The 27,571-nt window shown below is 52.8% G+C and overlaps 9 protein-coding genes across 9 annotated transcripts; 5 read left to right on the plus strand and 4 right to left on the minus strand.

Annotated features, from left to right (window-relative positions):
* Nucleotides 1–1,071: 1,071 nt before the first annotated feature.
* On the minus strand, nt 1,072–5,304 carry A1O7_05292 (uncharacterized protein; the record flags this gene model as incomplete). The annotated part of the gene is made up of 1 exon (XM_007759302.1): nt 1,072–5,304. One exon carries the CDS (start codon nt 5,302–5,304, stop codon nt 1,072–1,074), a length of 4,233 nt encoding a protein of 1,410 aa, XP_007757492.1.
* A 3,725-nt stretch (nt 5,305–9,029) lies between these two features.
* Nucleotides 9,030–9,833, plus strand: A1O7_05293 (uncharacterized protein; the record flags this gene model as incomplete). Its single annotated transcript, XM_007759303.1, has 1 exon — nt 9,030–9,833. The coding sequence occupies one exon, from the start codon at nt 9,030–9,032 to the stop codon at nt 9,831–9,833; it is 804 nt and encodes a 267-aa protein (XP_007757493.1).
* Nucleotides 9,834–10,306: 473 nt separating this feature from the next.
* On the minus strand, nt 10,307–11,430 carry A1O7_05294 (26S proteasome regulatory subunit rpn-8; the record flags this gene model as incomplete). The annotated part of the gene is made up of 2 exons (XM_007759304.1): nt 10,307–11,196; nt 11,247–11,430. The coding sequence occupies 2 exons, from the start codon at nt 11,428–11,430 to the stop codon at nt 10,307–10,309; spliced, it is 1,074 nt and encodes a 357-aa protein (XP_007757494.1).
* Nucleotides 11,431–13,004: 1,574 nt separating this feature from the next.
* On the plus strand, nt 13,005–14,692 carry A1O7_05295 (uncharacterized protein; the record flags this gene model as incomplete). Its single annotated transcript, XM_007759305.1, has 2 exons — nt 13,005–14,245; nt 14,296–14,692. 2 exons carry the CDS (start codon nt 13,005–13,007, stop codon nt 14,690–14,692), a joined length of 1,638 nt encoding a protein of 545 aa, XP_007757495.1.
* A 525-nt stretch (nt 14,693–15,217) lies between these two features.
* Nucleotides 15,218–16,733, plus strand: A1O7_05296 (uncharacterized protein; the record flags this gene model as incomplete). The annotated part of the gene is made up of 2 exons (XM_007759306.1): nt 15,218–15,783; nt 15,836–16,733. 2 exons carry the CDS (start codon nt 15,218–15,220, stop codon nt 16,731–16,733), a joined length of 1,464 nt encoding a protein of 487 aa, XP_007757496.1.
* A 357-nt stretch (nt 16,734–17,090) lies between these two features.
* On the minus strand, nt 17,091–19,546 carry A1O7_05297 (uncharacterized protein; the record flags this gene model as incomplete). Its single annotated transcript, XM_007759307.1, has 3 exons — nt 17,091–18,192; nt 18,241–18,417; nt 18,468–19,546. 3 exons carry the CDS (start codon nt 19,544–19,546, stop codon nt 17,091–17,093), a joined length of 2,358 nt encoding a protein of 785 aa, XP_007757497.1.
* Nucleotides 19,547–22,143: 2,597 nt separating this feature from the next.
* On the plus strand, nt 22,144–23,738 carry A1O7_05298 (uncharacterized protein; the record flags this gene model as incomplete). The annotated part of the gene is made up of 3 exons (XM_007759308.1): nt 22,144–22,904; nt 22,954–23,416; nt 23,460–23,738. The coding sequence occupies 3 exons, from the start codon at nt 22,144–22,146 to the stop codon at nt 23,736–23,738; spliced, it is 1,503 nt and encodes a 500-aa protein (XP_007757498.1).
* Nucleotides 23,739–24,709: 971 nt separating this feature from the next.
* On the minus strand, nt 24,710–25,431 carry A1O7_05299 (uncharacterized protein; the record flags this gene model as incomplete). The annotated part of the gene is made up of 2 exons (XM_007759309.1): nt 24,710–25,035; nt 25,233–25,431. The coding sequence occupies 2 exons, from the start codon at nt 25,429–25,431 to the stop codon at nt 24,710–24,712; spliced, it is 525 nt and encodes a 174-aa protein (XP_007757499.1).
* A 1,451-nt stretch (nt 25,432–26,882) lies between these two features.
* Nucleotides 26,883–27,125, plus strand: A1O7_05300 (uncharacterized protein; the record flags this gene model as incomplete). Its single annotated transcript, XM_007759310.1, has 1 exon — nt 26,883–27,125. One exon carries the CDS (start codon nt 26,883–26,885, stop codon nt 27,123–27,125), a length of 243 nt encoding a protein of 80 aa, XP_007757500.1.
* Between the last annotated feature and the right edge of the window lie 446 nt (nt 27,126–27,571).

Below are 27,571 nucleotides of genomic sequence, written 5' to 3' on the forward strand. Positions count from 1 at the left end.
CGAACGACAAAGATCAGCAGACACTCGGAGAACAACGCTTCTTACACCGTATAGCCAAATCACCAAATACCCCTCGCAAAGAGGTGCGAGCATCACATCAGCCAGCAAACCACGGCGGGTTTGCTACGTACACAGTTTGCTTCGTTTACCGCCGATGTCTTGGGGATTTTGACCGTAAACTTCCGGAAGCCTTGGCCGCACGCACCACTCGCTACAATGGGCGCGCTCAGATCCCTCCAGCAACATGCGTGTCCGGTCCGCTGGTAAGACGTGGCAGCATGATGTGTGACAGCCAACGTCAGCTGGTAAAGCTGAAAGAACCGGTAATGCTTGCCGCTTCGAGCACATGCTCACCCCCGAGGAGGTGATTGCTGCCAGCCGAGGATGAGCTGGTCAGTACAGTGTAGATCCAAAGCCAAATTGCGCCGTGCATGTGCAAGATATGCGATTTTCATGTGCAATAGGGAAACGAGCCATCACAGCAGCATCTTTTGTACTCGGTGTCATGGACAAGATCAATGAATGAAGGACGATTGTAATTGAGCCGAAGCCAGTGTCTGCTCTACATCACACTTAGCCGGGCGTATATAGGGGAGAATGACAGGGCTCACTTTGAGATTTGACGGGCTCGACGGACAGTGGAACCCAGCGCATCGTAGCGATACTCCGCACAGTCGTTCTGTGTCCTTCGTTACCGATATGCAGGGCGAAATCGGAGCTCCACGAAAACGAATTTGTTGGGGGGCTGAGACTCGAGGCTAACCTTCCTCGACCTTTGCTCATGCTTGAAGGGTCCAACGTGGGCGTGGCAGTCTCGGCAATGGCGTCCCCCACTTCGGTAGTCGCACTAGGCTCCATGGGGAATAGCAATCGGTTCGTGCCGCTGAAGACCCTGGTAGAAGCTCTTCAAGTGGTTCTAGAACTGCCGATAGCGCGACGGTTCCTGGCGCTCTGTGTCACTGTACATCCTCGCAGTTTTGAATGCGGCTCAAAATCCTCTGCCCACATGGTTGGACTCTAGGATGCAGCCCTGGCGGCTGAGAAAAGATTTCGTAGCCCAATATCCACCAGTCAGCCAACACCTCCCCGACTCTCACTTGCTATTAATCTCCCCGTGCAATCCTCTGGTATTGCTCCGAACACTTCCACGGTAGTGCTTCGCAGATCTGGGGTAACCAGAACACTTCGGCCGTGGGTCGCGTTGTGCAAATCGCTCGTCACATCTACCCATTCGTCCTTGCCACTGTTTGGAGCTCGCCTGCGACATCGTAATGTGACTGTAGGGATAAGAAGGTGTCCGATATGCTGCGGAAACAAGACAAGCTGTGTGCGGGTAGGCTGTTGGGTCAACCGGACATTGCCTTTCCGTCTTCCACCAATCAACCAGGAGTCAGAAGGGGCAACAAGCTCAAATGATCCCTCAAGTTCAAAGTCCACCTTGTCCTCCGTGTTTAGAACGAGTTCAGCCATGATGGGCTGGCCAACCATAGCGGCGGAACCTGTTGTCGCCGAGAAATCGAGGTCCAAGAATGCCAGGACCAATACTGGCCTCGGCGGAAGGTCAACGAACAATCTCAACTGCCGCTGAGGAACTTTGGAAGCCGTAAACTTGATGCTTGGTGTTCGAGAATGCCAGTCTCGAAGCCAAAGTTCGATGTTGGCTCTGGCATGTCCGTCAAACGCACACAAGACCGAACCCCAATCCATGTCCTCCATCTTCCATACCTCAAACTCCTGCAACAACCCAGCCACCTCCACATCCTGCTCGGTCCATGTCGATCGAACTCGCGCCACCAAATGCGACGCCAGGAGTCTGGCTGCGAAAGCATGATCTGATCGAAGAAACTCTTGGACGAAGTGGGTCTCGAGAATCGCGAAAATTATGCCGTCGAGAGATTGAAAGTCGACGACGAGTGTCATCTTGCCGACGGCGCCTTTGGCGTCTTTGCGCTTCGGGATCAGCCGTACAGTCCAATTGGCGGGATGCTTCGGAAACACCACATATGGCTCATCAAAACTTACTCCAGTCACCAGGTGATAGGAGTCATTGTCCTCCAGCTTGCAGCCAATGAGACGCAAAGGCACCATGGTCGACGGACTTATGGTGAACTTGGAGTACATGAAGTCCCTGCGGAATACATCTTGCACATTGACTGTCACAGGTAAAATGACCTTGATAGACAGCGTATCGTGGAATGTGAACGTCCCTTCGTCGGTCTCATAGTTGGCTTCGATGCGTAATGTCACGGCTGGCTCCGAAGCCACTTCCATGGTGTAGGGAATCTCCACGTCCGTAACAGATTCTGGGCCTAGATCATTCATGATTATCAGCAACGCTTCGCCCTCCCGTGCTGTTGACAGACAAACAGACTTTCCTCGCTCGTCTACTAGCTTCGAATCATGGATGTTGAGTCTTAACCCTGCTGTGGCTGTCCGCAGGCGGAGTTTGCACTGCTTGATGTCGTTGCGACCCGGCCTCACTTGGAGCAAGAGTCGCCGTACCTCAGCCAAATGTACGATCGGAAAGGGATACATTTTGACGCCGAAACTTCGGTAGCTGGGATAGACAAGGAGGGGCACCACAGCTGACTGAGCGTAGAAACTTTCCTCAGACCGGGCTGCTTCAACATCCTGCCCTGACTTCAAATGGTGCAATAGCCTCAGGTTGCCAATGGACAGTTCAAGATCATCAGGAAAATACCAGCCTTGAGTAGTCACAGGAGTTTCCAGAGTTACAGTCGTGCTTGCGGTTGTGATAACCACCTCCTCGCCCAATGTAAGCACAATAAATCGTGGATCACCGCCATCCTTGGTAACCAGTCGCAGTTTGATGTCCTTGATAGCAGGAGCGCAAATGCCAGGCAGACAGGCTATGTCTACTGAAACAGAGAAACCGTCTCTACGCTCTATCGGGGAGATAGTCCTCGAAACTGTAGCGATACGGAACAGTGATGCCGCTGGAAGGGTGGTGGCTGGTATTGTTGGCAAGATCCGGAATAGTTCGTCGACATAAAGTTGCCTCGAAATCGACAGTGATTCCATTGAGGCATTGCTCCGAGCGGTGCTTGTAAAGTGCAGGCAAGATATCAGACATCTCGTGTACTCGCTTGGTCTATCCAGATTCCGTAGACAATCGGCGTAGATACGCAGCAGATAGCCTTCCGACACTTGGTAGGAGAACTGGGGTAGTGAACCAATGATGGTGTGAAGGTAACGAGCTGCGATAACGTAATTCCCTTGCGAGTACTCCATCCCAACCAAGTCGATTAATATCTGCTTCGATGTAGGCCCGTTACCCGTCCCAGAAAGGGTTCGGTAGGAGAAAATAGACAGGATGAGGTAGAGGGTGGTAAAAGCCTGTTTGGAGGAGGCTGCGGCTTTCAAAGTGGTCGAATCCAAACCCGCAAGAAGCTCAGCATGTGCAACCTGATCGTCCATTTTCCCGGGATTACTCTCGCCATTGGGGACACGGCTCGTGCCATGTTTGCCAAGATCCGTAGCCAATCGTGTCATGTTCATGACCCATGGTCTGGTTGCTTCAAGATTCTCTAGCAGGTGTCTAACCATTAGCACCAGCCTTGAAACCCATAAAGCAAGGCGTCGATAGCCAGGACGTGCCGTGATGGATTGTTGATAGCTTGTTCCATTAGACATAATTGAGTTTCTCGTGGAACGCTCCTGAGAACGTTCGCGCGAAGGGGAACGCTCGCGTCCCAGAGAAATATGCGAGGAGCTCGCGGCGAACTCAGAAACGTGACGCCCATAGTCATAATCAGCACCCCGAGAGAGCTCGGCAGCACCCAGAGAAAGAGCCTGGTGGTCATGTTCATCGTCAGTATCGAGTGTTGGCACAATCTGCGTAAGGATTTGCATAGCAGCTCGCCACTGCCAGGTACAAACAATATTACCAGTAACTGTGCGCTGATTATGCAGCTCATCTCCACTCAATCCTTCCTGCCCGCCCCAGGCATGATAGAGCTCGAAACGAAGTGTGCGCCCAGCAAGACTGATAAACTGGATAGCTCGTTCCACCAAATCAGCCTGTATGACCGGATTGAAGCTGGCTTTACTTGATTGAGAACCTTTTGTCGACCCTGAATGCGCTTGTCTGTTCAGGATTTGCATCTCGCGAGTGAACAGGTAAATGCGGAGGTCAAGGGCTGATACTTCGTTCGACAGGATGAGATTCTGGTAGTTTGTCCTGTCGGCATCAAACGGGAAATAGTCGCGATCCGCATTGAGGATATGCTTGAAGTCCATGGGCAAATCAAGGGACATGGATCGGGCAGGCTGTATCTCAGAGTCCAGAGCAGTGCGAAGGAGGGTTTTGGTTTGTTTCGAGAAAGATAACAACGCTCCACTGTCATCAGTGTAATCTGCTCGAGCTTGTTCTTTGACGAGAGCGTCGAGACCCAAGGACAGCTCGTCGTACACGCCGAGGGCATCCTCTAGCAAGCCAAGATTTTCAAATCCTTTGGCGAGACCCTCCTTCAGAATGAAAAAAGTGCAGAAATTCCAGCCGGGAAGATGTCTTTGGCTGTCACGTTCGCGAATATCTGACTCATATTGCGCGACCCGAGCATCGAAGGAACGCAGGATACAAGACTTGAGGCTGTCCACCAGATCTTGCCATTGCTCTTCCAACTCCGAAGGTGTGAGCGCCGTGGCCTTGTCGCCTGGTTCGAGGATTCGGACCTGAGCAACACGGCTGAGGCCAGACTTGGAACTGCTGAAATCGGCCCTCAATTTGTCGAAGATGGTTGAGGAGCCCTTGCCCGACCATTTGGATTTGCTGTTAACGCTATCGGTACTTTCAGACGCTTCCACCGAGATGTGCTTCGAGGACTTTGCTTGACTCGCTGCCGGGGTGTTTGGCAGCACCACATGCAGAATTAGCCATTCAGATGCATCGTGGTCTTCCTGGCTCTTGCTTGAAGACTTGTTGTCACCCGAAGGTATTTGTGATTTGACCCATTGGCGGACCTCCTTCCTGACCTTCTCTTTGTATGTTTCTTTGTCGTCGCATCGGACCAAAAGAAGCTTGACGTAGGGCGTTTCGCGAAGACCAGGGATCTGATGCCTACGGACGCTAGAATGCGCGCCTGCTAATTTGTCCTCCCGAGTCAAGGATATATTCAAATTCTCAATCGATCGAAGCGGTCGATTCGGTGCTTTCCAATGGAGATTCCGCAGAGGGCTCCTGGCGGAGAGACGAGGCTGGACACGGTCGAATAGACCATTCGGATCGGTGCACTGGATGATTACCTTGGAGTTGGTAGTGGCAGGTATATCCGTTTCGTCCATGATATGTGAGAAGGGATGGACTTCGCAGGGATAGACGACCTAGACGGACTCATTGTGGCAGTGCGTCTAGTGGAGCAAGTGTGCAGTATATGGAGGCAAGGACCTCATACTCTAGCAGAGATGATGACGATTCCAGGCATTCAGCACGATGCAAAGGCCACTCCTGTGTGCTCCAAACCCAAGTGGAATGACGATAGTGCACTGCTAGTGCAAATGCTCCACGGTAGGCTCACAGCCTTAGTGGGGATCCAGGCTTTGGTGGCTTCGCAGCTAACACTTCCAAGCAAATATTGGGTGCGTGCTTGCTTGGTGGCCACACGCAAATCCCCCTCCCAGCCGCCCCTCATTTCCAACTCAGCTCAGTGTTAACTTGTGGCCTCACAGATGTCTCAGGGCAAAGTGAAAAGTGAGTCAAGGTGAGTCGTACGGTGTATCCAGAGGGTGAGTCAGTGTTCGATGTGGTGTTGCCTGTTTCCTGGTTGAACGGTATAAATTCTGTTCGCCTTTGCTTCTTCTGCTTCTCATCCCCGTCAACTGCTGGTCTATCAAGTCCGCATGCCTACCTTTTGCTAGTACTTCCTGTACTTCCAACTCTCAGCCGCTTCGCGGTCACTCATTGATCAGTGACGCTCCGCCATCGAAATCCAACGCCAGCTCAGCATAGCCATGGCATCCTCCGCCCTTCCAGAGACTCTTCGCTCGGTGACCTCAACCAAGATTCGAGAGCTTAAAAAGCAGCGCGACCAGTACGAGGCCTCCAAGAAGCAGATTATCCGTGAAGTCAAGCCATGCACCGATGACCTTGAGAGAACTCGCAAGCTACTTGAAGGGTCTTGTCGTCAAGCAGGGCTTCGCATCGTTAGAGATGATTCGTCCGACGAGGATGTTGATCCAACGCCTCCTTCCGACCTAGCAAGAGCCCGCCGAAACCAACAGCTATTTCTTCGACAGGCTGCTAAGGATCCTGCCTTCGCTTCAGACCTCGTCGCCCAGATCCACGATGACTTGGTGGAACACCTCAACCTGAAAAGTGTGCAACACGAGCATGCGCAGTTCTTCTCTGAGCTTGTCACCGAGTGGCTCTCCGACCCCAAGAATGCAGACACAGGTCAATCTGGTGAAGGGTTGATGGAGGATTCGTCATTCGAAAATGTGGGTCGCAAGGAAATGCACGAGCAACGGGCGCAGTGGGAGTCCATCGTCTTCTCCGTGTCAGATGACGACGAGGCCACTATTCACGATTACCTTGCCAGGCTTTTCAAAGCACCTGCGACAGCCCGGAAGCACTTTGAGGACATAGAGAAGTCTACCAGGGACTTCTGCACCACTCTCCGCTCCACCGACGAGCCATTCGACACGGATGGTCTTCAGCCAACAATTAACGGTCTCCTTCAATCTGATCTTCTGTCACACGAGAAAGCCACCATCCTGAGATCCTTCCAAAACAACTCTGCCGTCCTGCAGGAAGTCGCCGATGTTCTCAACATGAGATTCGCCTCTCTTGAGAGTTGGAAATGGTCAACAATAGACGGCGCCATCTCCGTGGAACAGCGGCGGCAACTCAATGGAAAATACCGGGTTTTCATGGATGAGGATATCCTTGACGCACTCCTACTTCAGACACTTGGTATGAAATGGGCTCTCCATTTCCGGTCCTGCCTCACTCGGTTCTTCGAGTCTCCCGCTTGGCGGAGCGCAGGGAGCGGCGTTCCTCAGATCGACAAAGATCGCCGACGATGGTTTCTAGGGGAGGAATCCAGTCCAAGCTGCACCGTAGAAGGGAAACGAAAAGAGCTCTATGCGCAAGACTACTTCATGTCGCAATTGCCGCTCACTGAATCAGAAGGCACCCGTGGGTACGACAGCGATGAAGACTCGTCTACGACCAGAAAGAGTCCGGTGGAGACGAAACAAGGCCTCTTGCATCTTTTAATCACGGAAGCTCTCGTCGCAAGGCACCTTCGACCTAAAGTTTCCCATGCTGTCATCCGATCCGACTTTGAATGGTTCGGGCCTTCCTTGTCTCACTCTACCATTTACGCCGTCCTGAAGTTCTTTGGTGTCGACTCCACCTGGCTGTGCTTCTTCCGAGAATTTCTCAAAGCACCACTGAGGTTTGTTCAAGATGGTTCCAAAGGGCAGATCCAGGTTCGGCAACGAGGTGTGCCTATGTCACACGCCCTCAGTGATGTCTTTGGGGAGGTAATCCTCTTCGTCATGGATTTTGCTGTTAACACCGCAACCGAGAGCTATCTCTACCGCCTACACGATGATTTTTGGTTCTGGGGGACGGAGGATTTGTGCGCACGTGGTTGGGAAGCAATGACAAGTTTCGCTTCCGTCATGGGCATCAAGTTCAATCGGGAGAAGACAGGCAGCGTTGTGTTTGGCCACGGCATACACACGCAGACGAGCAATTCTGCTACCAATGACAGCGTTGGCGAGGGTCGTGAGACAGTCCCATCCAAGCCGGCCAGCTTGCCCAAGGGTGATGTGCGATGGGGCTTCCTGCGTCTTGACGCTGCCAAGATTCAGTTTGTCATCGACCAGAGTATGGTGGACGAACACATCAAAGAACTCCGGCGACAATTGTCTCATTGCACCTCGATCTTCTCCTACGTCCAAGCATATAATGCATACCTCGCACGATTCTTCAGCAACAATTTCGGCAAGCCGTCTCATGCATTTGGCCGTGACCATATTGACGATATGATCAGTACTTTCGCACGGGTCCAGAACGCTCTCTTCCTTGAGGAATCAGTGACTGACTACCTCGGAAAGATGGCACATCAAAAGTTTGGCGTCAAAGATATTCCTGATGGAGTGTGGTACTGGCCTGTTCAGATGGGTGGACTGGAGCTCCGGAACCCGATGGTAGTGCTCTATTGCATGAGGGAGACAATGCGTCAGTCGCCGCAAAAGATCCTTTCCAAGTGTCTTGACGCCGAAGAAAAGTCGTACATCAGCGCCAAGGCCCTGTTCGACTCCCAGATCAGGACGCACGGGAGAAATCGGTCGTGGCCTTCTTCTTCGCCCGGATTTGGTGACCAATTCATGTCACAGGACGAATACCTTTTGCACCGCGAAGAGCGCTCAGTCAACCTGTACAATGCCTATGTCCGCTTGCTCGACATCCCGGCGGAATTCGAACTTCAGGAGACAAAGGAGATCACGTCGTGGTTAAACATGCTGCCCGAATCGAGGTCCTCATCTGCAGCGTTTCGTCGGACGTTTGGCACAATGAAACCATACTGGAAATGGATTCTCGCCGTCTATGGTGCGCAAATCGCGGAGAAATACGGCAGTGTGCAGATTGTGGATGCCACGCAAGTGCCTCTGGGTGTCATCAGCGTCCTGAAGGCTGGGAAGATCCGATGGCAGGGTTGACGGGCTCACAAGCGGTTGGATGACAGGCATGTTGCTTCAGACGCACGAATTACAGGTCAAGGACCATGAGGGTAGGCGTTCAGGCGTACTGAGACTGCCTTTAGAAACAGGAAGCCGGCCCGTTCATACCTAGATGCTAAGCTGAGTTCGTAGAATATAACAACAGGTTCGGGTGCTGGTCCCGTCGTCAAAGTGTGGCAATCCGGTTCGGTTTTCGGACGATATGCAAACAAGCAGGTCCCTATTCCTGCGTCGTTGCTATGGCATCTGCTGGGCCACTCAACACTCTATCCGACCTTTCATAGAGCTTGCGAATCAGTTCTTGCAATCAATGCTCAATGGGCTCTTCGATACTGAACCTCATCATCGCCAAACTCTCCCAGTTCGTTCCACCAGATTTACAAGCTCAGGATGATGGCGACTTGGGATTGCGCCAACCCTTCGGCACCGATCGTGCCCAACAATGTCCACTCCACCTTCTGTCGGCACCAGATACGGAGCAAGCTCGGTCCATCTTTTTAACGCTTCACGTTCTTTTTCCACATGAACTACTTCCGGCGCTAGACCTGTTGGATCGACGGCTTGTCACGAAGCTCATTGCCGGACCATTCGCAGCAAAGCCGGATGAGAGTGCAAGGGTTGCCGACGGAGGAGAACCGCCTGCTAACGTGGCCGAGGTCGATGATCCCGCCCTCCCACCAGATACTGGCCATGAAGTGTTCTACGTTCAGTCGGCGTCTGCAGCTGAAAAGGCTAAGGAATCGAGACACCGCTCACGTTACTCCAAAGCAAGCACAACGTCAGCGCACTATGAAGTGTATCTTGATAGCTGGAATTGTTCATGTCCAGCCTTCAGTGTTAGCGCTTTTCAGTGCTTGACTCTGGAATCCCCTGCAGATGACGGGGCGCAGGAAGATTATGCGGCGCCAATACAGGACTCTCCCATGATGACACGAGGATGGGAATTTGGTGGCACTGCAACACGCAAAGTAGGCAGGATACCGAGCTGCAAGCACATCGTCGCGGCAGTGCTTGCGGACGCCGCTCCGCACCTGTTCGAGGACTCCTTCAAGGAAAGGGTTGTCAGGAAGGAAGAACTTGTAGCCTGGGGCAGTGGATGGGGAGAGATTGGTGGTAGCTAAAGGTGCCGCGGAATACAGAGACATCGAAGCCAGAACGTCCCGCAGGCGGACTACAACATGTTTTCAGGGGACGACAGGCTTGAACAAGGTGGGTTGCACCAATCTGACCCCAATGCGATATGCTCTGATGTCGATGAGATCCACATGCCCAAGGCAAACGCACATGCGGTGGCAATCTGTGGTCCTCTTCAATGGTCAAAGCGGTGCGACATGCGCCGTAGAGGAAAGAGACACCAGATCACCTAGGTCAGGGGTCAATTATCGTCCAGGCGTCTGTATCCGTCGTGGTTCAAGTCCTGAAAAAAGGACATTGGCTCACCGCGACTTCATCGAGCGCGTTCACCGGGGGCGCGCCGCATGTTGATGTACAATACCATCTTCCCAGCGGGCATGCTCTGGTCTTGCAATGCCGAATCCCTCCGACCAAGGACGCCATGCTCGATGCAATTGGGACGGAGCCATATCCATGCTGTTTAGCTCCGCTTCTTCCCTTTCACCTTCGCGTTACTTGAATCTTCAGTCTCCTTCTTGTCACCATTCACCTCGCCATTGGCTTTCTTCTCATCCTTGTCCTTGGCCTTCTCCTTTTCACCAGTCTTCTCTGCTTCATCCTTCTTTGCATCCTTCTCTTCTTGCTGCTGCCGATTCTGATTCTTGTTGTCAATCAGATCGTGGAAGGCAGTGATGGCGCGGACAAGGGAACTCAGGTAGATGGTCATGAGCTGGTCGTTGGTCTTGACGCTCATGGCGCGCGCAAGCTCGCTGTTCTCAATCTGTTGCTTGCCATTCGGACGGGATGCGGGAGGTGTCAGGTTCGGGAGGAGGTTGAAGATGTCCTGCAGATTGCCCAGGATGGCATGATTGATAGGCAATTCGCCATCGAGCACTTTCTCCAAGTATGCGCCAATATCTTTTAACCGCAGATGGAGACCTTGGAGAGACTGAAGTTGTTGTGTGATTCTCGCGGACAATGTGCCGACCGCGACGTCTCGGATATCTCTCAGAAGATGCTCCACCCCGATCTCTTCTGCTTCTTCGGCTTCAATGATCGAAGGTATATGCACAAATGTCTTGGTTGTAGTTGTCCCGTCATCTTTGATCTCCTCAATGGCAAAGTAGGCGTCGGTGGGCACACCAACTTCTTTGGGCTGAACATCGACGATGACGAGTAGAGGGTTTGGTGTGTATTTCTTGAAGAGCTCATTGATCTCGAGATCAGACGCCCGTAGTTTGGGACCGGAATGATACCAGCCTATCAGCTTTTCTCGGGCGTTGACCTTCTTGAACATTTCTCGCATTGATTCGACATAGTTGTGATCGAGGAACCAGACGGAAGGGTCTTTCTCATCCTCTTCAAAAGGCACTGCAAACTGTAAGCATGTGCTGATCTATCACAACTCGCATAGAACTGACCTGCGAAACAATTCGAAACCCGGACATTCTTGCCGTCATTTTGTCCTAACAAGACACCGACCACCCGTTTCCGCGTGCCCTTGGCAGAGCGGCCATAATGATCTGCTGCCGAGAGGAGGACAAGAGGAGCAACTGAGACTTGCCTGCTCACAAGTGAGAGTGTCTCTGCGGTTGTGGCGGGCATCTTGGCTCGAAGTAAAGGGTAGACAGTTGTTAGACGACGGCAGAGGGTGGAAGGACGGAGGCTGTAAGAGATGCACCCAAGGCTTGCTTATGGACTTCACGTGCGGGTCAAGGAACAGGAGCACAGATCAGGAAGAGTCTTATTCAAACGGTACGGAGTATTTTGTCGTGGAAGGCAGAAGGGCGACGCGACCACCTCCGATTTCGTATGCGTGCAGCTGAAAGCTCACTGCGCCGCCGCGTTGCTCTCAAGCCGGTAATGACCCACCGTATTCCTAGATTCTCACTTTCAATAAAATGGTGCTCGAGCCTCATAGCTGGCTGTTTACACTGGGATACAAGTGCATTTGACGCAAGCTGCTCTACGTTCGTAGAGTGCCATTATTTGTTATCACTAAAGCCATCAGGCCACCTCACGCCGACTACGCTCTACCCACCAAATCCCTCGATATCGGCCGTCTCATGCTTGGTAGCATGCGATTACGCATCTCACGGTCGAACGGCGCGCTCAGCCAGCTTCGGTCAAATTCGCATGAGGCACGACTAGAGCAACCGAAGTTGTGTCGTTTTCTCATCAAGTGAAGGTTGCCGCTCACCGCTGGCATATGGGGATGCTTCTTCTCGATGTCGAAACAACGTTTGTTGCTTCAAAGACAGGGCGACATATCGCTACTTGCTCCTACCGACACTTGGATTATTAATGGACGCTAAGATTGCGAAGTCGAGTCGCGGCACTGAAGCAAGACAAGATGCGACTTGATTTGAGCCATGATGGACAACAGGAACAGAAGCCCATTGCATTGAACCAGCGTGGGCGGCCAGCTAACAGTCTCGGTAAAGGATGTTTCAGGTGTGAATGTCGTTGTACCCAACAACAAACAGACTGCCCGCTCGAGAACTTGGACCAAATACCGTAGATGAGGCTCAACGTTGCTCTCCCCCCTGCTCCATGTCCCCTTCGCAGTGCCAGCCTCTGGAAGCCAAAGACTGGGGATTGAGGAGCTCTTGCGGCAGGAAAGAGATGCGGAAGTACAGCCGAAAGCCAAAGTGGAAAAATGTGCTTCCGACATGCTCAAAAGAGATATTTGGGCCAGGCATACCATAGCCTTCAATGCGACGGACACTTGAGACAAGTAATGGACTAGCGGAGATTTTGATATCGAAACTTGGCCAGTTTGCAAGGTTTGCCTGTCCTCACTTATTTTCTCCAACATGCTGCAAGAAGTCCTCCCCAAAAATGCCAAACATCTCTCTCCACGCCTAGGTTACCCAGATGTGGAGGTCCTCCACCCACCTGGGGAAGAGCCGACGAGGGACCAGGTCCCACGTCGCCATTCCTCCCATGTCTAAGCTCTTTGGGGGCCTCACACCGCGCCAATGAGGGGTCTGGACCTCGCTCCTGGGATGGGGTTCACCTCTGCTGATGCCTTGATATTCTTGACCTCATCCTCTGCCTGCAAAAAGATCATAGTATCAGGATGTGCTTTGGTATGGGTTGATTGCAACCACTGTTTCTGCTGTCGAAAGAATCGGAAAGGTTTTGGGATAAGCGGGCTGCGCACGCTACATTGCACCATGGCGGGCAACAGTGTTCTCACGACGCTTCGCCTCGAGGATGTTTCGATAATCAAGGCCGTGTTGGCGAGCATGGTAATAGTGCCTCTGATGTTCGGCATCGGTTTCTACCTCTATGTCACACCAAGCACTCTGAAAGATTCGCGACGAAAACACCTTCCGCCTGGCCCGCGTGGTCTGCCATTCCTTGGAAACTTCTTCGAAATGTCAAAAGCTGAGACTTTCCGGTTCCAAGCACGGAAATGGGCCAAGGAGTATGGCGACATCTTCTACACCAAAATGGGTGGAGCAGATTATATTTACCTCTCATCGCCGACCGCAGTGAAGGAACTGATGGATAAGAGATCGAGCATCTACTCTTCACGACCACCGGCGCCACTCGCAAGCGATGTAGCCTCCGCAGGCCGACGGCAGCTATTCATGCCGTACGGGCCGAAGTATCGCGTTGTCCGAAAGATTGCGCATCAGCTGCTCAACATAACGGTGTCAACCAGCTACCAGCCTATCCAGGATCTGGAATCGAAGCAATTGATGTACGACTTGCTCCACAGCCCAGAGCTTTTTTATGACCACAATCGCCGCTATTCGTCTAGTGTCATCCTTACTGTCGCATATGGTCAGCGAATGGCGGACTGGGACAACCCACTTGTGAAGAAGATTTACAGTGTCGTGAACAATCTGCAGCAGTTTTCCGCACCAGGTGCCTTCCTCGTTGACACATGGCCCTCGCTGCGACATTTCCCACAATGGATGTTCGGCAACTGGAAGAAGTTCGGCGAGAAATGTTTTGCGCATGACTCCGTGGTGTATCTCAAGCTGTGGGGTGATTTACGCAAAGATGTCGACGCAGGCAAAGCGAATCCGTGCTTTGCGAAGGACTTCTACCTGAGCAATCCTGAGAAGTTGGGATTGGACGAACTGCAAGCAGCTTATCAGACGGGCGGCTTAGTCGAAGCTGGCTCCGAAACCACGTCAGCTTTTCTCAACTCATGGATTCTGGCCATGACCTTGAACCCTCACATCCTAAAAAGGGCTCAAGAAGAGGTCGACCGAGTAGTCGGGTTTGACAGGTTGCCGTCGTGGGAAGATGAGCCAAATCTGCCTTATCTCAGAGCGATGATCAAAGAATTGCTCCGCACCCGGCCACCGAACAAATTCGGCATGCAGCACTACACGACCGAGGATGACTGGTATGAAGGGTATTTCATTCCCAAGGATACGGTTGTGGTTTTGAACTGGTGGTAAGTCTTGCTCGGATCCGTTGGTAAGATTACTCTGACATATTCGACAGGCATATAAACTACGATCCGGACCACTGGGAGAAGCCAGAAGAGTTCATGCCTGAGCGCTTCCTCGGGTACGATCTCCCGGCTGCTTCCTACATCAACATCGCGAACCCGAATGAGCGAGACCACTTCTCCTACGGCGCTGGGAGAAGAGTGTGCCCTGGTGTCCATGTGGCGGAGAAGTCGCTCTTTTTGAACATTGCTCGTGTCCTGTGGGCGTTTAACATCTCGAAGAAAGTAGACAAGGATGGAAAGGTCGTCGAGCCAAACACTGCAATGGTTCCAGGCTGGATGACGATCCCCCAGCCGTTTGAATGTTCCATCACGCCCAGATCGGAGAAGAAGGCGGCGTTGATCACACAAATATGGGAGGAAACCAAGAGGGGTCTGGACAGCAAGTAGCCACTAGCGTTCTAAGTCTTGAACAGTTTGACCTCTGCCTACCCCAGGTTTCCGTCCTTGGTCAGGTGGAGATGCATCGGGTGGATTCTTCGCCACAGTGGCGCAGAACTTCTGCTCAGCGTACTCCTAGCCCAGCTCTTCAAGATCATAAAAGGTCCCCCAACGGTCGTCCCTGGTATGCCGTTACGGCAACTCAGCACTTCGATGCTATCTCAATACCTTTATCCGGCTTCATGCACGACTTCTTGGCCAAGACTCGAGCTGCCTAAGCTGGCTTGGTCTTTGCGCCGATCATTCCCATGATGACGGGCGCCCAACAGCCGCAACGAATCCCTTTCATGGCTCCAAGCCCCCTGCTGGTTCAGGACATAGAAATTAGCAAGGGTATATGAGATACTGCGACGTAAACATGCGTAGACTGATATGGCGAAAGAGGTAGGTGGTATTTGGCTGTTCGGCGATAATTAATGGATGTCGTGCTGTTGATTTGCGCTGGTGCTCGTGCCCTATGTCTCAACTTCCACAATGTCTTTGCTTTCATGGCTCCTGTGGTTCGTGCCACTTGCAACCTCGTTTCCTGCCCATCAGGAAGCGTCGTTGAAATCACGCAACCCGGGCTACCAGCCTGGAGAGCTGCTTTTTGCTTGCCCCGCGGCATCATGGCCGTACGCAAATGTCGGCACGCTGATTCAACCTCAAATACCGGACGGTGAACTGCAATCCATTCTTTCGCAGGTGTCACCGGCGAATATAGAAGCAACAATCTTGAAGCTGGTGTCATTCGGCACAAGGCACACGCTGTCGTCTCAGACTGACCCGAAACGTGGCATTGGGGCGGCAAGAGATTGGCTGGCCTCTCAATTTCGCGAAGTCGCAGCTGCCAGCGATGGCCAGATGACCGTAGAGGTCATCGGCTACGAGCAACAGGCGGACGGGGACCGCGTGCTATTTCCGGTCAACATCAGCGACGTCGTTGCCACGCTCAAGGGAACGGCAGATCCAGATCGGGTGTACGTCGTCAGTGGGCATTATGACTCCAGATGCACAGACCCGAATGACTATACCAATGACGCGCCAGGAGCTGACGACGAGTATGAAAACCCTCTCCAGCATATGTATCATCGACCTACTGACCTCTCACAGCGGCTCCGGGGTGGCGATTTCGTTGGAGCTCGCCCGCATCATGGCAACCCGGAAGCCTAAAGCAACCATAGTCTTCGCAGCAGTCGCGGGCGAAGAGCAAAATCTCTATGGCTCAACATACTTAGCCCAGACGTACAAGAATAACAGCGTCAATGTTGCTGGGATGTTCACGAATGATATTGTCGGTTCACCAATCGGGCAAGACGGCACCAAGGATCCGTATACCATCCGCCTCTTTGCGCAAGGCCCACCAAGCACGGAAAATAAGACGCAGTCGGCGACGAGGCTTACAGTAGGCGGTGAAAATGACTCCCCTGCTAGAGAACTTGGTCGATTTGTACACGAAGTTGCTTCGAACACGTACACCGAAATGAACATAAGCGTGATCTATCGTCTGGACCGCTACCTGCGTGGAGGCGACCACCGGCCGTTTCTTGAGGCCGGCTATGCTGCATGTCGCTTCACAGAACCAATCGAAGACTTCAGACACCAGCACCAGGATGTGCGGGTCGTTGAGGGTGTGCAGTACGGAGACCTACCCGAATTCTGCGACTATGATTTCATCTCTCGGGTCGCAAAAGTCAATGGAGCGGCGCTCTGGAGTTTGGCAAATGCACCGGGACAACCCACGGACGTCTTCGTCAACACCACGGCGTTGAGTAACGATAGTCAGTTCGTTTGGGCACCACCGATTGGCGGCGGTACAGGTGTGGTAGGCTATGAAGTGGTCTGGAGACCCACGAACGCTCCTTTCTGGACACATTTTCTGCCTGTCGGCAATGTTCTCACTGCCACAGTTAAGTTGAGCAAAGACAACGTGGTCTTTGGCATCAGAAGCGTTGCTGCAAACGGTTATCGGAGTCCTGCAGTCTTTCCATTCCCACTCCCGACTAATTGAGCTTCATTGCAGCATCACGGCCGCGTGGGGTTTGGCAAGATCTGTGCCGTGATATCGGAAGTACAGGTCTTACTTCTGCGCTTACCCGGATAGTTAGTGAAATACTATGTAGGAACGAATTGATGGAAGGCTAATGCATTGCATTCGAGAAGCTCTGGACATGATAATTGTAAAGATGACGATGATGTTGCACTCATCACCTATGTTGGAAATGTCCAGAGATCGTACCTTGAAATGATATGGACATGAGATGCGAAACAAAAGGCTAGCATACATGAATTGTGCATTACCAATTCCTCCGTTATTTACTTCCCCGCTGCTGCTGCATGCCTATACGTTTGACTCGCCGAGTCACATTTAGTGGGCGTGACGGTGAGCGTAGCGCTTGCGGTACTGCTCGAGGTTCATCTTGGCGCCACCGTTCCACATTCCGAAGTCCAACTCATCAGAGTAACCACGGGCTTTCAAGCCAGACTGACCAGACAACTTGGCGCCTTGCGGGCTGCTAGATTGATATTCTTGCAAAGCAGAGCATTCAGCCTTGAAATCATCGCCGACATACTTGCCGGTCGTGATGTCGCCTGGCCGCTCAACGAATTGCAGAGCAAGACCACCATCAACGTGCCAGGCGATGTGACAATGCATGAGCCAGGCACCCGGATTGTCCGTCTCGAAACCGATAACCGTATATCCAGCGGGGTTCCCTGGACCGGCAGAACCTTGAAGCATCACTGTGTCGCGACGGGTAGGGTTTTTGAAGTTGAGGGTCGTGATCATGTCGGCGGTGAAAGTGCCAACGCCAGTGCCGAGGACGGAAACGTCGTGGCCGTGAATGTGCAAAGGATGAGAAGCAAAGAACTGGTTCTGAATGACGAAGTAAACCCAGGTGTTAGCTTGGTTGAGAATGACAGAGTTGCTGATGAGGTCGTTGGAACCACCGTCAGCCAGAGTCTTAAGAGTCGGTTGGCTGTAGTTGACATTGATGACGGCGTTGTTGATGTACCATTGGAAGACAGTGCCATCATCGTTGGTCGCAACTGAGGTAACTGAGCCAGCGGGAACAGTGGAAGCAGATGCCTGGAACGCTGTGGCGCTGCCACCAGACTTCTGGAGGAAGGGCACAAGGGACGCAAGGGGCTCATCCTGGCAGACGTTGGCGGTAACGTTGGTGATGGGGGTGTTGTTGATCGGCGTGACGGGAGTGGCACCCTCATAGTTGATGACCGCGTTGGCTGTGCCCAGACCAGAATTGGCACCACCCGAAGGACATCCGGTCTGGATAACGGCACGAACATAGTAGCTGCTGGGGGTTTGGTCAGCCTCGACGATGACATCGTATCGTTGACCGTTGGCGATCTTCAGGGTGGTGGTCGTGTATGGAACAATGGGCACGAAATCAGCGGCAATGACGGTCATCTTGTGAGAGTCAAAGCTAACGATCCAGCTGTTTTGCGTAGAGCTACGTAACGGTCAGCCTGATCGTTTCTCTGGGAGAGACGGAACCAACCTGTTGATGATGCGGAACAAGTGCTTCCTGCAAGGCTTGAGGCCCCACGAGAAAGGAGCGCCACCAGGGCCGACTGGATCAGGGTTCTTGTTCTTGCCGTTGAACAGGGTGTTAAAGGAACCACCGGGCCCGAAGTGGGCAATGACAGCGGCCTGAGCAGCAGCGGTGTTGGTGTAACTGAGAAAATTAGCAGATGAGCTTGATCAGACCGGGTACAAAGGACTTACGTGTCATCAATCATGACAGTGCCCATATCATAGTCGTAGTTGGCAGTAGCAGGTCCGTGGATGACGATAGGGCCGCGGATACCATCACCGTATTGCGCAAACATATGGCTGTGATACCATGAAGTACCATATGAGCTGGCCTTCCATGTGTATGTGCGTGAGCCACCGTTTCCAGCAATGCCGCATTCGGTCACACCGGGAACACCATCTTGGTCGTTGCTGCCGAATTGGCGGATACCGTGGAAATGGATGGAAGTGCTATTGTCTGCCAACTTGTTGATGACAGTGACCTTCACAGTATCTCCCCAGTTGGCCTCGATAACAGGTCCAGGAACCTGGCCATTGACGGCCAGAGCGAGTTTGGGACCCGTCCCGTCGTAGACCAGGGTGGTGTTCGTGATCTCCAAGGTGTATTCGCGGGTGACACCGGTATCATAGTCAGTGGTATAGTAGTCGGTCTTGAGGCTCTTCTCATCGCACCACTTTGATCGGTCGGAAGCAGAGTTGCAGTAATCATATGTCTCGTTGGCAGCAGGAGTGTATGTTGGGCAGCCCGCAGCGCTGGTGGTAGAAGTGGCCGATGCCGAGGTGCTTGAGGATGCGGTGTAGCTCCAGCTGGAAGATGGTCCCGAGCCAGAGGTGCTGTACGAGTAGCTGTAGCTGCTGCTCGGGCCGGATCCGGAGCCACCATTACCATAGCCGGATGTTGAGGCAGACCCGTGGCCACTTCCTGCACCGGTATCAGTGGTCGTTGCGCTGGCAGTGGCACTGGCGGTTTCGGATGCCGTGTTCCAGTCACCCCAGACGCCGTAGTTGGTCTTTTGCGACTGCCAGATTGACCACCAAGCATCTTGCGCGTTGCTGGCTCCAATCCCCACGCTAACACCAATGTCATGACCATGGCCACCGCTTACATCAGTGGATTCGGCAGCGTCGCAAGTTGTTGCTTGCGTGACAGGGCAGAAGGTGTGGGTTCGGGTCGAGGTGGCGGTGACTGTGACATCGCTGGTCCATGTGCCTGACTCGTGGGCATTTGCAAGGCCTGCAGCGGCAGCGGCGACGAAAATAAAAGAACGCATAACGAACGAACGGACGCAGGCAGATATGCCCGCACAAAGGAGTGACTGAAGGAAAGTGATGCGTGCTAAGGAAGAGGAGAGGAAGTCCCAGGAAGCGGCACAGGTAGGGGTTGTATATCACTCTACCGTCGGAGTTTGGGGGCATTTCGCCATCAGAGATTGGCCAGCCTGATCTGACTGCCGCGTACTATGGGATGTGGTTCCATCCTTCAAAATGGATTGCGAGCTAGCCATCGGCGGGAAAGCTGGTGACGACTTGTCTTAGATGAGCATAGTGGATGGGACACGATGATTTCATTCGAGTAGGAAGTGCTGCAGAAGAGGCGAGGATCTTCTGGTCAAGCTGCAAGATGAGCCTTGACCGAGTTGCCAATCTTTTGGAACACGGGTGAGGGGCCAGCCACATCAGCGTCGCGATCACACAAGCTCACGCTCGACAAGGCCAGAGCGGCAGAATGTCGAGAGAAGCGCCGTGTCAGGGGTAAATGGAAAGCGAAAGGGGAATGGTGGTGAGTCGGGTGGATTTCAATTAAGCTCCAGGATCCACCAGTGTTTTGCGCTGGTGGAAATTGGGAGTGATCTTGACTTTTGAGCTTCTTTTGGCTGGCGCAGAGCCAACCAATTGCTTGAATGCGCCAATAGTCCGGAGTGGAGGCTGAAGTCTGGCAAGGCGAAGGACAGCGTGAAGACGAAACAGGGGGGTTTCCCGTTTAGAACTCCGGAATCAGGAGGATCAGAGATGAAATTTGGCAGCGAGATGGTTTTGGTGGAGTATCTTCGGGGGTGTGATGGGATCGTGTGGATCGTAAACACGTGTTGAGCTGCAAGATGGTGCTCGAAATGCAGAGAAGCGAAGTCATCAGACACATGGGATGTACTCCGTACTCCGTACAGTGGCCGAGAAAAACACGGATGTCTACTCCGTATAAGCCCCAGTTGTCCGAGGTAGAGCTGAATTCACCAATTCGCATGATGTGGGCCTAGATCATTGGTGACGACTCGGCGCAGTTGCCCTTGTCAGCACAATGCCTCAGGACATTGCACGCTGCTACCAAGGATGGTCAACTCTTTGTTTGTGCAAGTGCAACATCAAAAGCTTCTTTGAACCTCTGCGTCGTCTGCCGGCTGAAAAAGATGAGAAGCTCGGGAGAATCGGGCGAGTTTCGTCTCACCCATACCACTCGCCCATCTTCCTCCAGCCACTCGCGACTTTATGCTGACTGCCAATCCTCATGAGACGAACCTCAGACCAAGCCTCCTGCATCACTCTTGCCCTGCCTTGATCCTACAGGACGACCACACCACTCTGCGGCGTTGGAACAAGTGAACAAGTCTAAGAGGAAGCAAGGCAGCATGATTTAGGTGATGCGATGTGAAAACGGTCTTTGAGGCATGATTCACACCCCAGGCTGACTGTCCATTTCATGCCCAAGCGCTCGGCTCGTTCAAGCTGCAACTGTACTCCCGACGGAGTACTCTGCTCACCGAAATCACATGCTCCGCGTTTCCATGCTTGAAGTGCGCCGGAGAATCCCCGTTGTTACTTCAGGATTTCCATCACTCACGCTCCCGGCTCGTAACGTTGTGAACAAGCTGTGGCTGCAATGCTTCGGTGTAGTTTTGCGCTATGGCGTCTGCCAGCACGCACGTACGCAATTTGCGCTGATGGGCCCGGTTTGCTATGAATAACACAAAACTCCACGCAATTCAGGGGCGTTCTCGCTACTCCACAGCTAATTTCTTGTCCCTTTGTCTCCGTGAGCCGTGCCGTCCAGTGCCACTTCTTCGCGCGAAGCTTGGTGTGAATCAAGCTCATCATCGGTTGTCATTCCCAATGGCACCCCGACAAGAGTACTCCGTAGACCGATGCCCTATGTCGAGACCATGGAACGTTCTGGTGGAGCATCTTGTCACGAGTCTTGAGCCTCGGAGCCTCTGTTAATCACCAATTATGACAGAATTGGTGCAAAGGCAGAGACTCTTGTTCAAGGTCTGTGAGATGATTCAGATAGACTGTGCCTCTGCACAAATGCTGCGGCAAACATCACCACAATGAGAAGGACCACAGATGATAATAGGTGCTCTTCTGAAGTATGACACAGCGTTCTTGGGTACCATGGCTAGGTAACATACCATTTTGCAAGTCGTCCTGCTCTGTTCATTCTGGCGGCAATAGACGGCGCCCTCGACTTTCGCTTTTGTCGAGTGAATTGGCCTCCTGTTATTGCGTCTCGCTCTGGCTGTTCGATGCCGTCAACCAGCTTCCGCAAGGCATCCCCGCAGCCTCTGTGACACCAGCCTGACATCAATAGGAAATTTTACCCAGCAGCTGCGGCTCGCATTACTAATCGTGCTTCTTCTCGTCACCATAAGCTAACCATGCTTGCGGATTATTCATTGAAAGACTGCTGTCCTGGATACGAGCGCGGCATGTCTCGCAACAGCAACGACACGCGGGGAATTGTCTACATCCTCGATTCCCCCTCCGAAGGTTGGAAACCTGGATCGACGGTCATTATCCTGCGCCAAAGGGTGATCACCGATTGACCTCTTCCGGCAGCACATGTACAAGACCCGACGTGCTGACGGATCACAATATGCGAACCTCACATCCATGCGACGGATGCGCACTCAGACGGGTGCGATGTGCTGGCGGACAGCCTTGCCACGAGTGCAAGCATCGATTGATTCCATGCACCTTTCTGCGGGTACGACGTAAAAGAGGTCCCAAAGGCCCCAGGCCAAGCACCAATCTGAAGATTGACCAATTCCAGAAGATACTGCTAAAGAGTGGGAGCGAGCAGTCGTTGCCTACTCTACCCGCAGATTCTGTTTTGCAGCAGGGGACCAAGAGTCCTCCAGCACTTCGACCAAATGGTATTTCCATGGAGGTCTACGAGAGATTCCTACAGGTCTTCCGCCAGCGACTGCACTCGGTTTGGCCAGTTGTTTCTTATCATGATCTTGTCGGCCGCCTCAGAAGCAATCGCCATGACTATGAATCGTACTCACTTGCAGCCGCTCTATGTTCGGCCGTCATTGCGCAATTGCGACTCCGGGAGCATGTTGTTTCCTTAGACTCCATTTCGTCCTTCGAGCTGGCCGCAGAGTCCCAGAGACTCAGACGACTCTTTGACTACCAAGAGCACTTCACCATGTCATCTCTCCTGACCTCGTTCTTTCTGCACATCTACTTTGCAAACGCCGATAAGCTGCGGACCGCTGGCTTCTTCCTCCGCGAAAGCCTCACTTACGCGCATGGCCTCAAGCTGCATCAACCCGAATCCTATGCTGGTTTGAGTTACAGGGACAAGCAAATACGACTACGGGTGTTCTGGATCTTGTTCGTGTCAGAAAGGTTTGCTCAACCGATCTTCTTCGAAGCCACCACTCACAAACGCCTGCAGAACGTATTGCATTCAAAATGATCTGCCGATAACCTTGCGACCGATTGATGAAATCCCAGATGCCAACCCAAAGGACGGGTACGACAGCGCTCCGATGCCGGCATTCGTTACCTTGATACGTTTATTCACCTTTCTCGATGGCGACATCCTCGAGTCCGCGGTCTCGCTCGGCGACACTACGTTGCAGATTTGCGCAAAAGGCAAAGTATCCCGTCTGCAGCACAATCTTGTACGACAGGATGCGGGCAAGGACCTCGATGAATCGCAAACAGTGGACCTCCTAACAACGCGAAACTGGATTCGGATTCTTTTGTGGCAATACACTATTGCACGTTTCTCGGTGTCCTGCCAGGCCCAAGACCAGGCCTTTTCAGCATTACTTCCAGCGACTGTTGCACATGATATGCTGTTGCTGCTTGATAAGGTATCTTGGAAGTCCGTGCAGCCCCATGGATATGGCATGGTAAGTAGTCCGAGGAGACCGTCGCCAGACCTAATGGTTGCAGGAACTCAAGATCTTCCGAATGGCTGACTCCCTTCTTGACGTGTTACTATGCGCTCCTGCCTCGGTTGGAACTCGTAAATTACTCACAGATTCGAGGGAATCACTGCATTCCTTGGAGAAGGTTCTAGGTGATGTTGGAGGAGCACAGTCGCAATTCCTAGCTATGTTGCGGAAGAGAATGCTTGAATCTCAGCTCCCTCCTCCGCGAACCATATGGAACGACCTGAAGATTTCGAGTCCTCAATACCAGGTAGAAGAAGAGCTGATATCCCCTAGCTGAACGCGAAATCCATTTCCATGTCGCCGCAGGTTGCCATTGCAACAAGTACCATTTCTTAATCCTGTTCCTAGCCAATCCAGGCTCCGCCGCTGCGCACAAACGCAGAACACATGGATGTCACTCTTTCGAGATTGCCTTTTTCGCCTGTCGCAAACTGGGTTGGATTTAGGCAACGGTAGCACCTCTAGCAGCAATGGGAACTCCGCCAATTTGAGCGATATCGTCGATGACTCCGAGCTCGTGTCCACGGTCCCCAGGAAACTGAGCGATGCCAAACGAGCCGGCGGCGGCCACACCTCCAAGCATTCCGTGTACGGCGGCAGCTTTTGACGCTGTCAGAGGCTGGCAGCAGTCAGTAACCCATTGACCATCTGAAGCCGGAGTCGCAACAACACAGCAGGAATCATTTGCCCACTTTGATACCCGGAGCTGTAAAGGCAACACGAAGACTCGGAACGGTGACAAGAGCTGGGACTACAAAAGTGGGTGATGTCGACGTTAGCGACAGCAGCACAGGGAGTGACGGCAGGCCTTTCGACCATCCATTGACCGGCCCTTTGTCCACGATAAGCCAAATCCGTGGAGAAGAAGCAAGCTAGCGCATAAGCAGCGGTTCCGGCACTGAAGAGCTGTCTGGCGACATTCAGGGACTGACTGGTCGGTCGGACGTTAATGGTGTTGCGCAGGTCCCGGAAGACTGGAGCAGAGTTTCAAAAGGCATGATTATTCTTGACAGCTCGAAGAAGGAGCTACAGGCAGCAAGCTTGCAAGTGAAGTCAACCGCCAGCCGCGCTTGCTAGTGAATTTTGACTGAAAGTTTGTCTTTAGAAGGAGCTGATGCAACGGAGCTCGCCACATGACTGCGATGTCAAAGCTAGAGCAATAGAACCAGAGATTGGACACGTTCATGCTCCCTCCTCACTCATCTGGCCCCGCGATCTGCTCCTGTGACGTTGGGATCAAGCGCGCCCTTAGATCCGGGTTCCATGGAACTCATCAAAAGGGGACATTGGTCTGCGGATCCGATGATGGCCTAGCCTCTTCAGATCTTGGTCAACTCCTCCTGGAGTTAGTGCAAGCCCCAAATCAGCCGCCATGTCCTGCAGTTCCGGTTCCAGGTAAACAATCTTGACAATCACGATGTCTGCCTCGCGAGGCTTCAGGTTGAGATCAGTGAAATCGAGCTCGTGATGATACGGCTTTCGCATCTGGGTGAGGATGGCAAGGATGCTGCCGACCTGCAGTACAACCTCGATCCCGGCATCTCTGTCACCGTGCTTGATGGCATGTACTCGGCCTGTGATGGTGATCGGACCAGAATGGACGTTGTCAACTTCGGCACCAGCGGTGCAGTCACGGTAGCACCAATCCCTGCTTCGACGCACGACTTCACTGCTCCGGCACCAGGAACGCTGGCATAGATCACTGTTGGCCCGGCGGGTTGTTTGAGCTCGGGACGACCCAGTAAATGAATCAAATCCTAGGTCATGTCACCACTTCTGCCGGCAGTGGGGTTGTCCCTTGAGTCGTTGATGAAGAACGGATGTTTGCTGGATGCTACAACTGCGTCAATGCATTCGTCGAAAGAGCTTGTTGGTCCGACAAAGTCGAAGTCTTCGTGTGCAGCCCAGAAGATTTGCGGGAGTGTCTCAACTTCATTCTTGACCACACCTTCATCCCAGCTGGACACCATTACGACAGCTCGATTTCGAGGTTCATCTGCCCAGCGATAGCCAACCCAGATAGCAGCATCAATCACTCCATGCTGAGATGTTGCGCACGGGACCGCGCTGTAGATGTGCTTTGCAGGCTCAACTCGAGTCGAGGTCTGCTCACCGGGAAGCAAGACTGGAACGGGTACCCACGCTTTGATGGACAGTTTGGAAATTGGACAAGCCTTGAGCTGTCTTATCACTAGGGGCTTCTGCCAGGAGCTCGACCAGATTTCGACAACCTCGTTCCTTCATTTCGCGCACATCGATGTGTGGTGCTGTGCGATAGCATGTGATCAAGTCAGTCTGATGTGCAAGCTGGCGACTTACATTGCCTTGCAAGTCCATCGATGCCGACACGACTACGCCGCGACCGATGGCTTTTCGAATGCGGCGAAGAAGTTCCGCCTCAACGTCATCATTGCCATCCACGCACATGGCGCCATGTTTGTCGTACCACAGGCCGTAGATTGTGGTTGAGGAGGCAATTGCGTCAAGCCGCTTTATGATCTAGTCTGCCAGTTCTTCGAACGCATCACGGGTGACGACGCCGCCCGGTAGAGCATGGCCGATGAGGGCGCCATGCCAGTCTGTTACTGTCACTAGAGGAGCATCACGACTGAGGAACGGATACTCGTCGATGATTTCGTGACCGCGCATGGGATGAAGAGCCGCAGCACTCGTCTTGGATGGCGTAAAGGTCGAACTCTCACAAGCCAGACCTGCGACGGCAATAGCTGGACGTGGTGTCATTCCCGTGTTGTCGTGAATTGGCTCCCGGCCGTGACCGACGGAAGGGTGTCGTGCGCGTAGCTCTTCAGTTTAGACGCGTCGCATGGGTAGTTAGATCAAGCCCATGGTGTCGCTGGTTCTGGAAGGCGTGGATCAATTCGAAAAGGCTTATCAGGTGCAAATCAGGTGGTTTGCTGCTTAGCTGCAGCCCCAGATAAGCCTCAGGGCGCGTCTTCCCACGGCTGGCATGGGCCGTGCAGCTTCCACAAAGCTTCGCCTATCCGATCGACTCGCTCCTCTCCGAACGCAGAGTATTGGATTCATCTTTGCGAGCGGTTATCAACTATGTTGCTGCTGGAGAGAGCAAGAGATACCACCCCGTGGAGGGGAATGCGATTGGAAGTCATGGAGTTGATAATTTATTACGCGAGCCTGCCCGGCAATGTCAGAGTGACTCGCTTCGAGGTAAAATCTGAGCACCTCCATTGAATTCCACGACAAGGCTGGAAGTAAGACTACAAAGACAAAATGTTGCGAAAAACACCTACAGGCACCTGGCTGCCAGCTTAGGTGACGGAGTCAACGTTGATTCTCTCAGCCTTGCTGTTGATCTATTCAATGGTGCAATCAACGGTGAGTAAGTATCTTGAGCATCGTAAACTTTCCTGACAATGAGCAGACGGGTAGGTATGACGGATCAATGCTCAACGGCCTCAACATTCTGCCCTCGTATACCGATTACATCGATCTGAATGCTGCGACCACTGGTCTCAACACTGCTTCCGTTTCCATCGATGGCTTCTTCGGCCCACTGGTCTCAGGAATCATAGCAGATCGCCTCGGGCGACGTCCCGCTGTGTTCTGGGGCTCAGCATTGACACTCGTTGGTGTTGTACTTCAGACTGCCGCCCAAAATACCGCATGTTTGTGGTCGCACGCATAATCCTGGGATTCGGATCGGCCATATCTGGCATTGGCGGTGGTGTATACTTGTCTGAGGCTTTTCCGTGCAGGGATCGAGCATGGGGAGTCGGCATGTTGAATAACTTCTATTAGTATGGTTCATCAAATCGTGTCACAGTTAATGACGTTGACTGGCTGCAGCGTCGGAGCACTGATCGCAGCTGGAATCACCCTGGGAAGAGGAAGTGGCAATCGACGTGAGCCTGGACAGAGCCATCCTTGATCCAGGGTATCTTCTCATTGGTGTGCATCATCATCTTGCCCTTCTTGTGAGTAGCGAGGCGAGCCTTTTCACACCGGACCTGACGTGGTAGACCTGAATCGCCGCGATGGTTGGTCAAACAGGGCCCCTGCGAGGAAGCACGAACCTGTGGTAGCCCAGACAAATGCTAATGGGGATGTCAATGACCCGGTCGTAATAACAGT

Source organism: Cladophialophora yegresii (assembly GCF_000585515.1).
Source record: "Cladophialophora yegresii CBS 114405 chromosome Unknown aczIN-supercont1.3, whole genome shotgun sequence".
Lineage (NCBI taxonomy): Eukaryota > Fungi > Ascomycota > Eurotiomycetes > Chaetothyriales > Herpotrichiellaceae > Cladophialophora > Cladophialophora yegresii.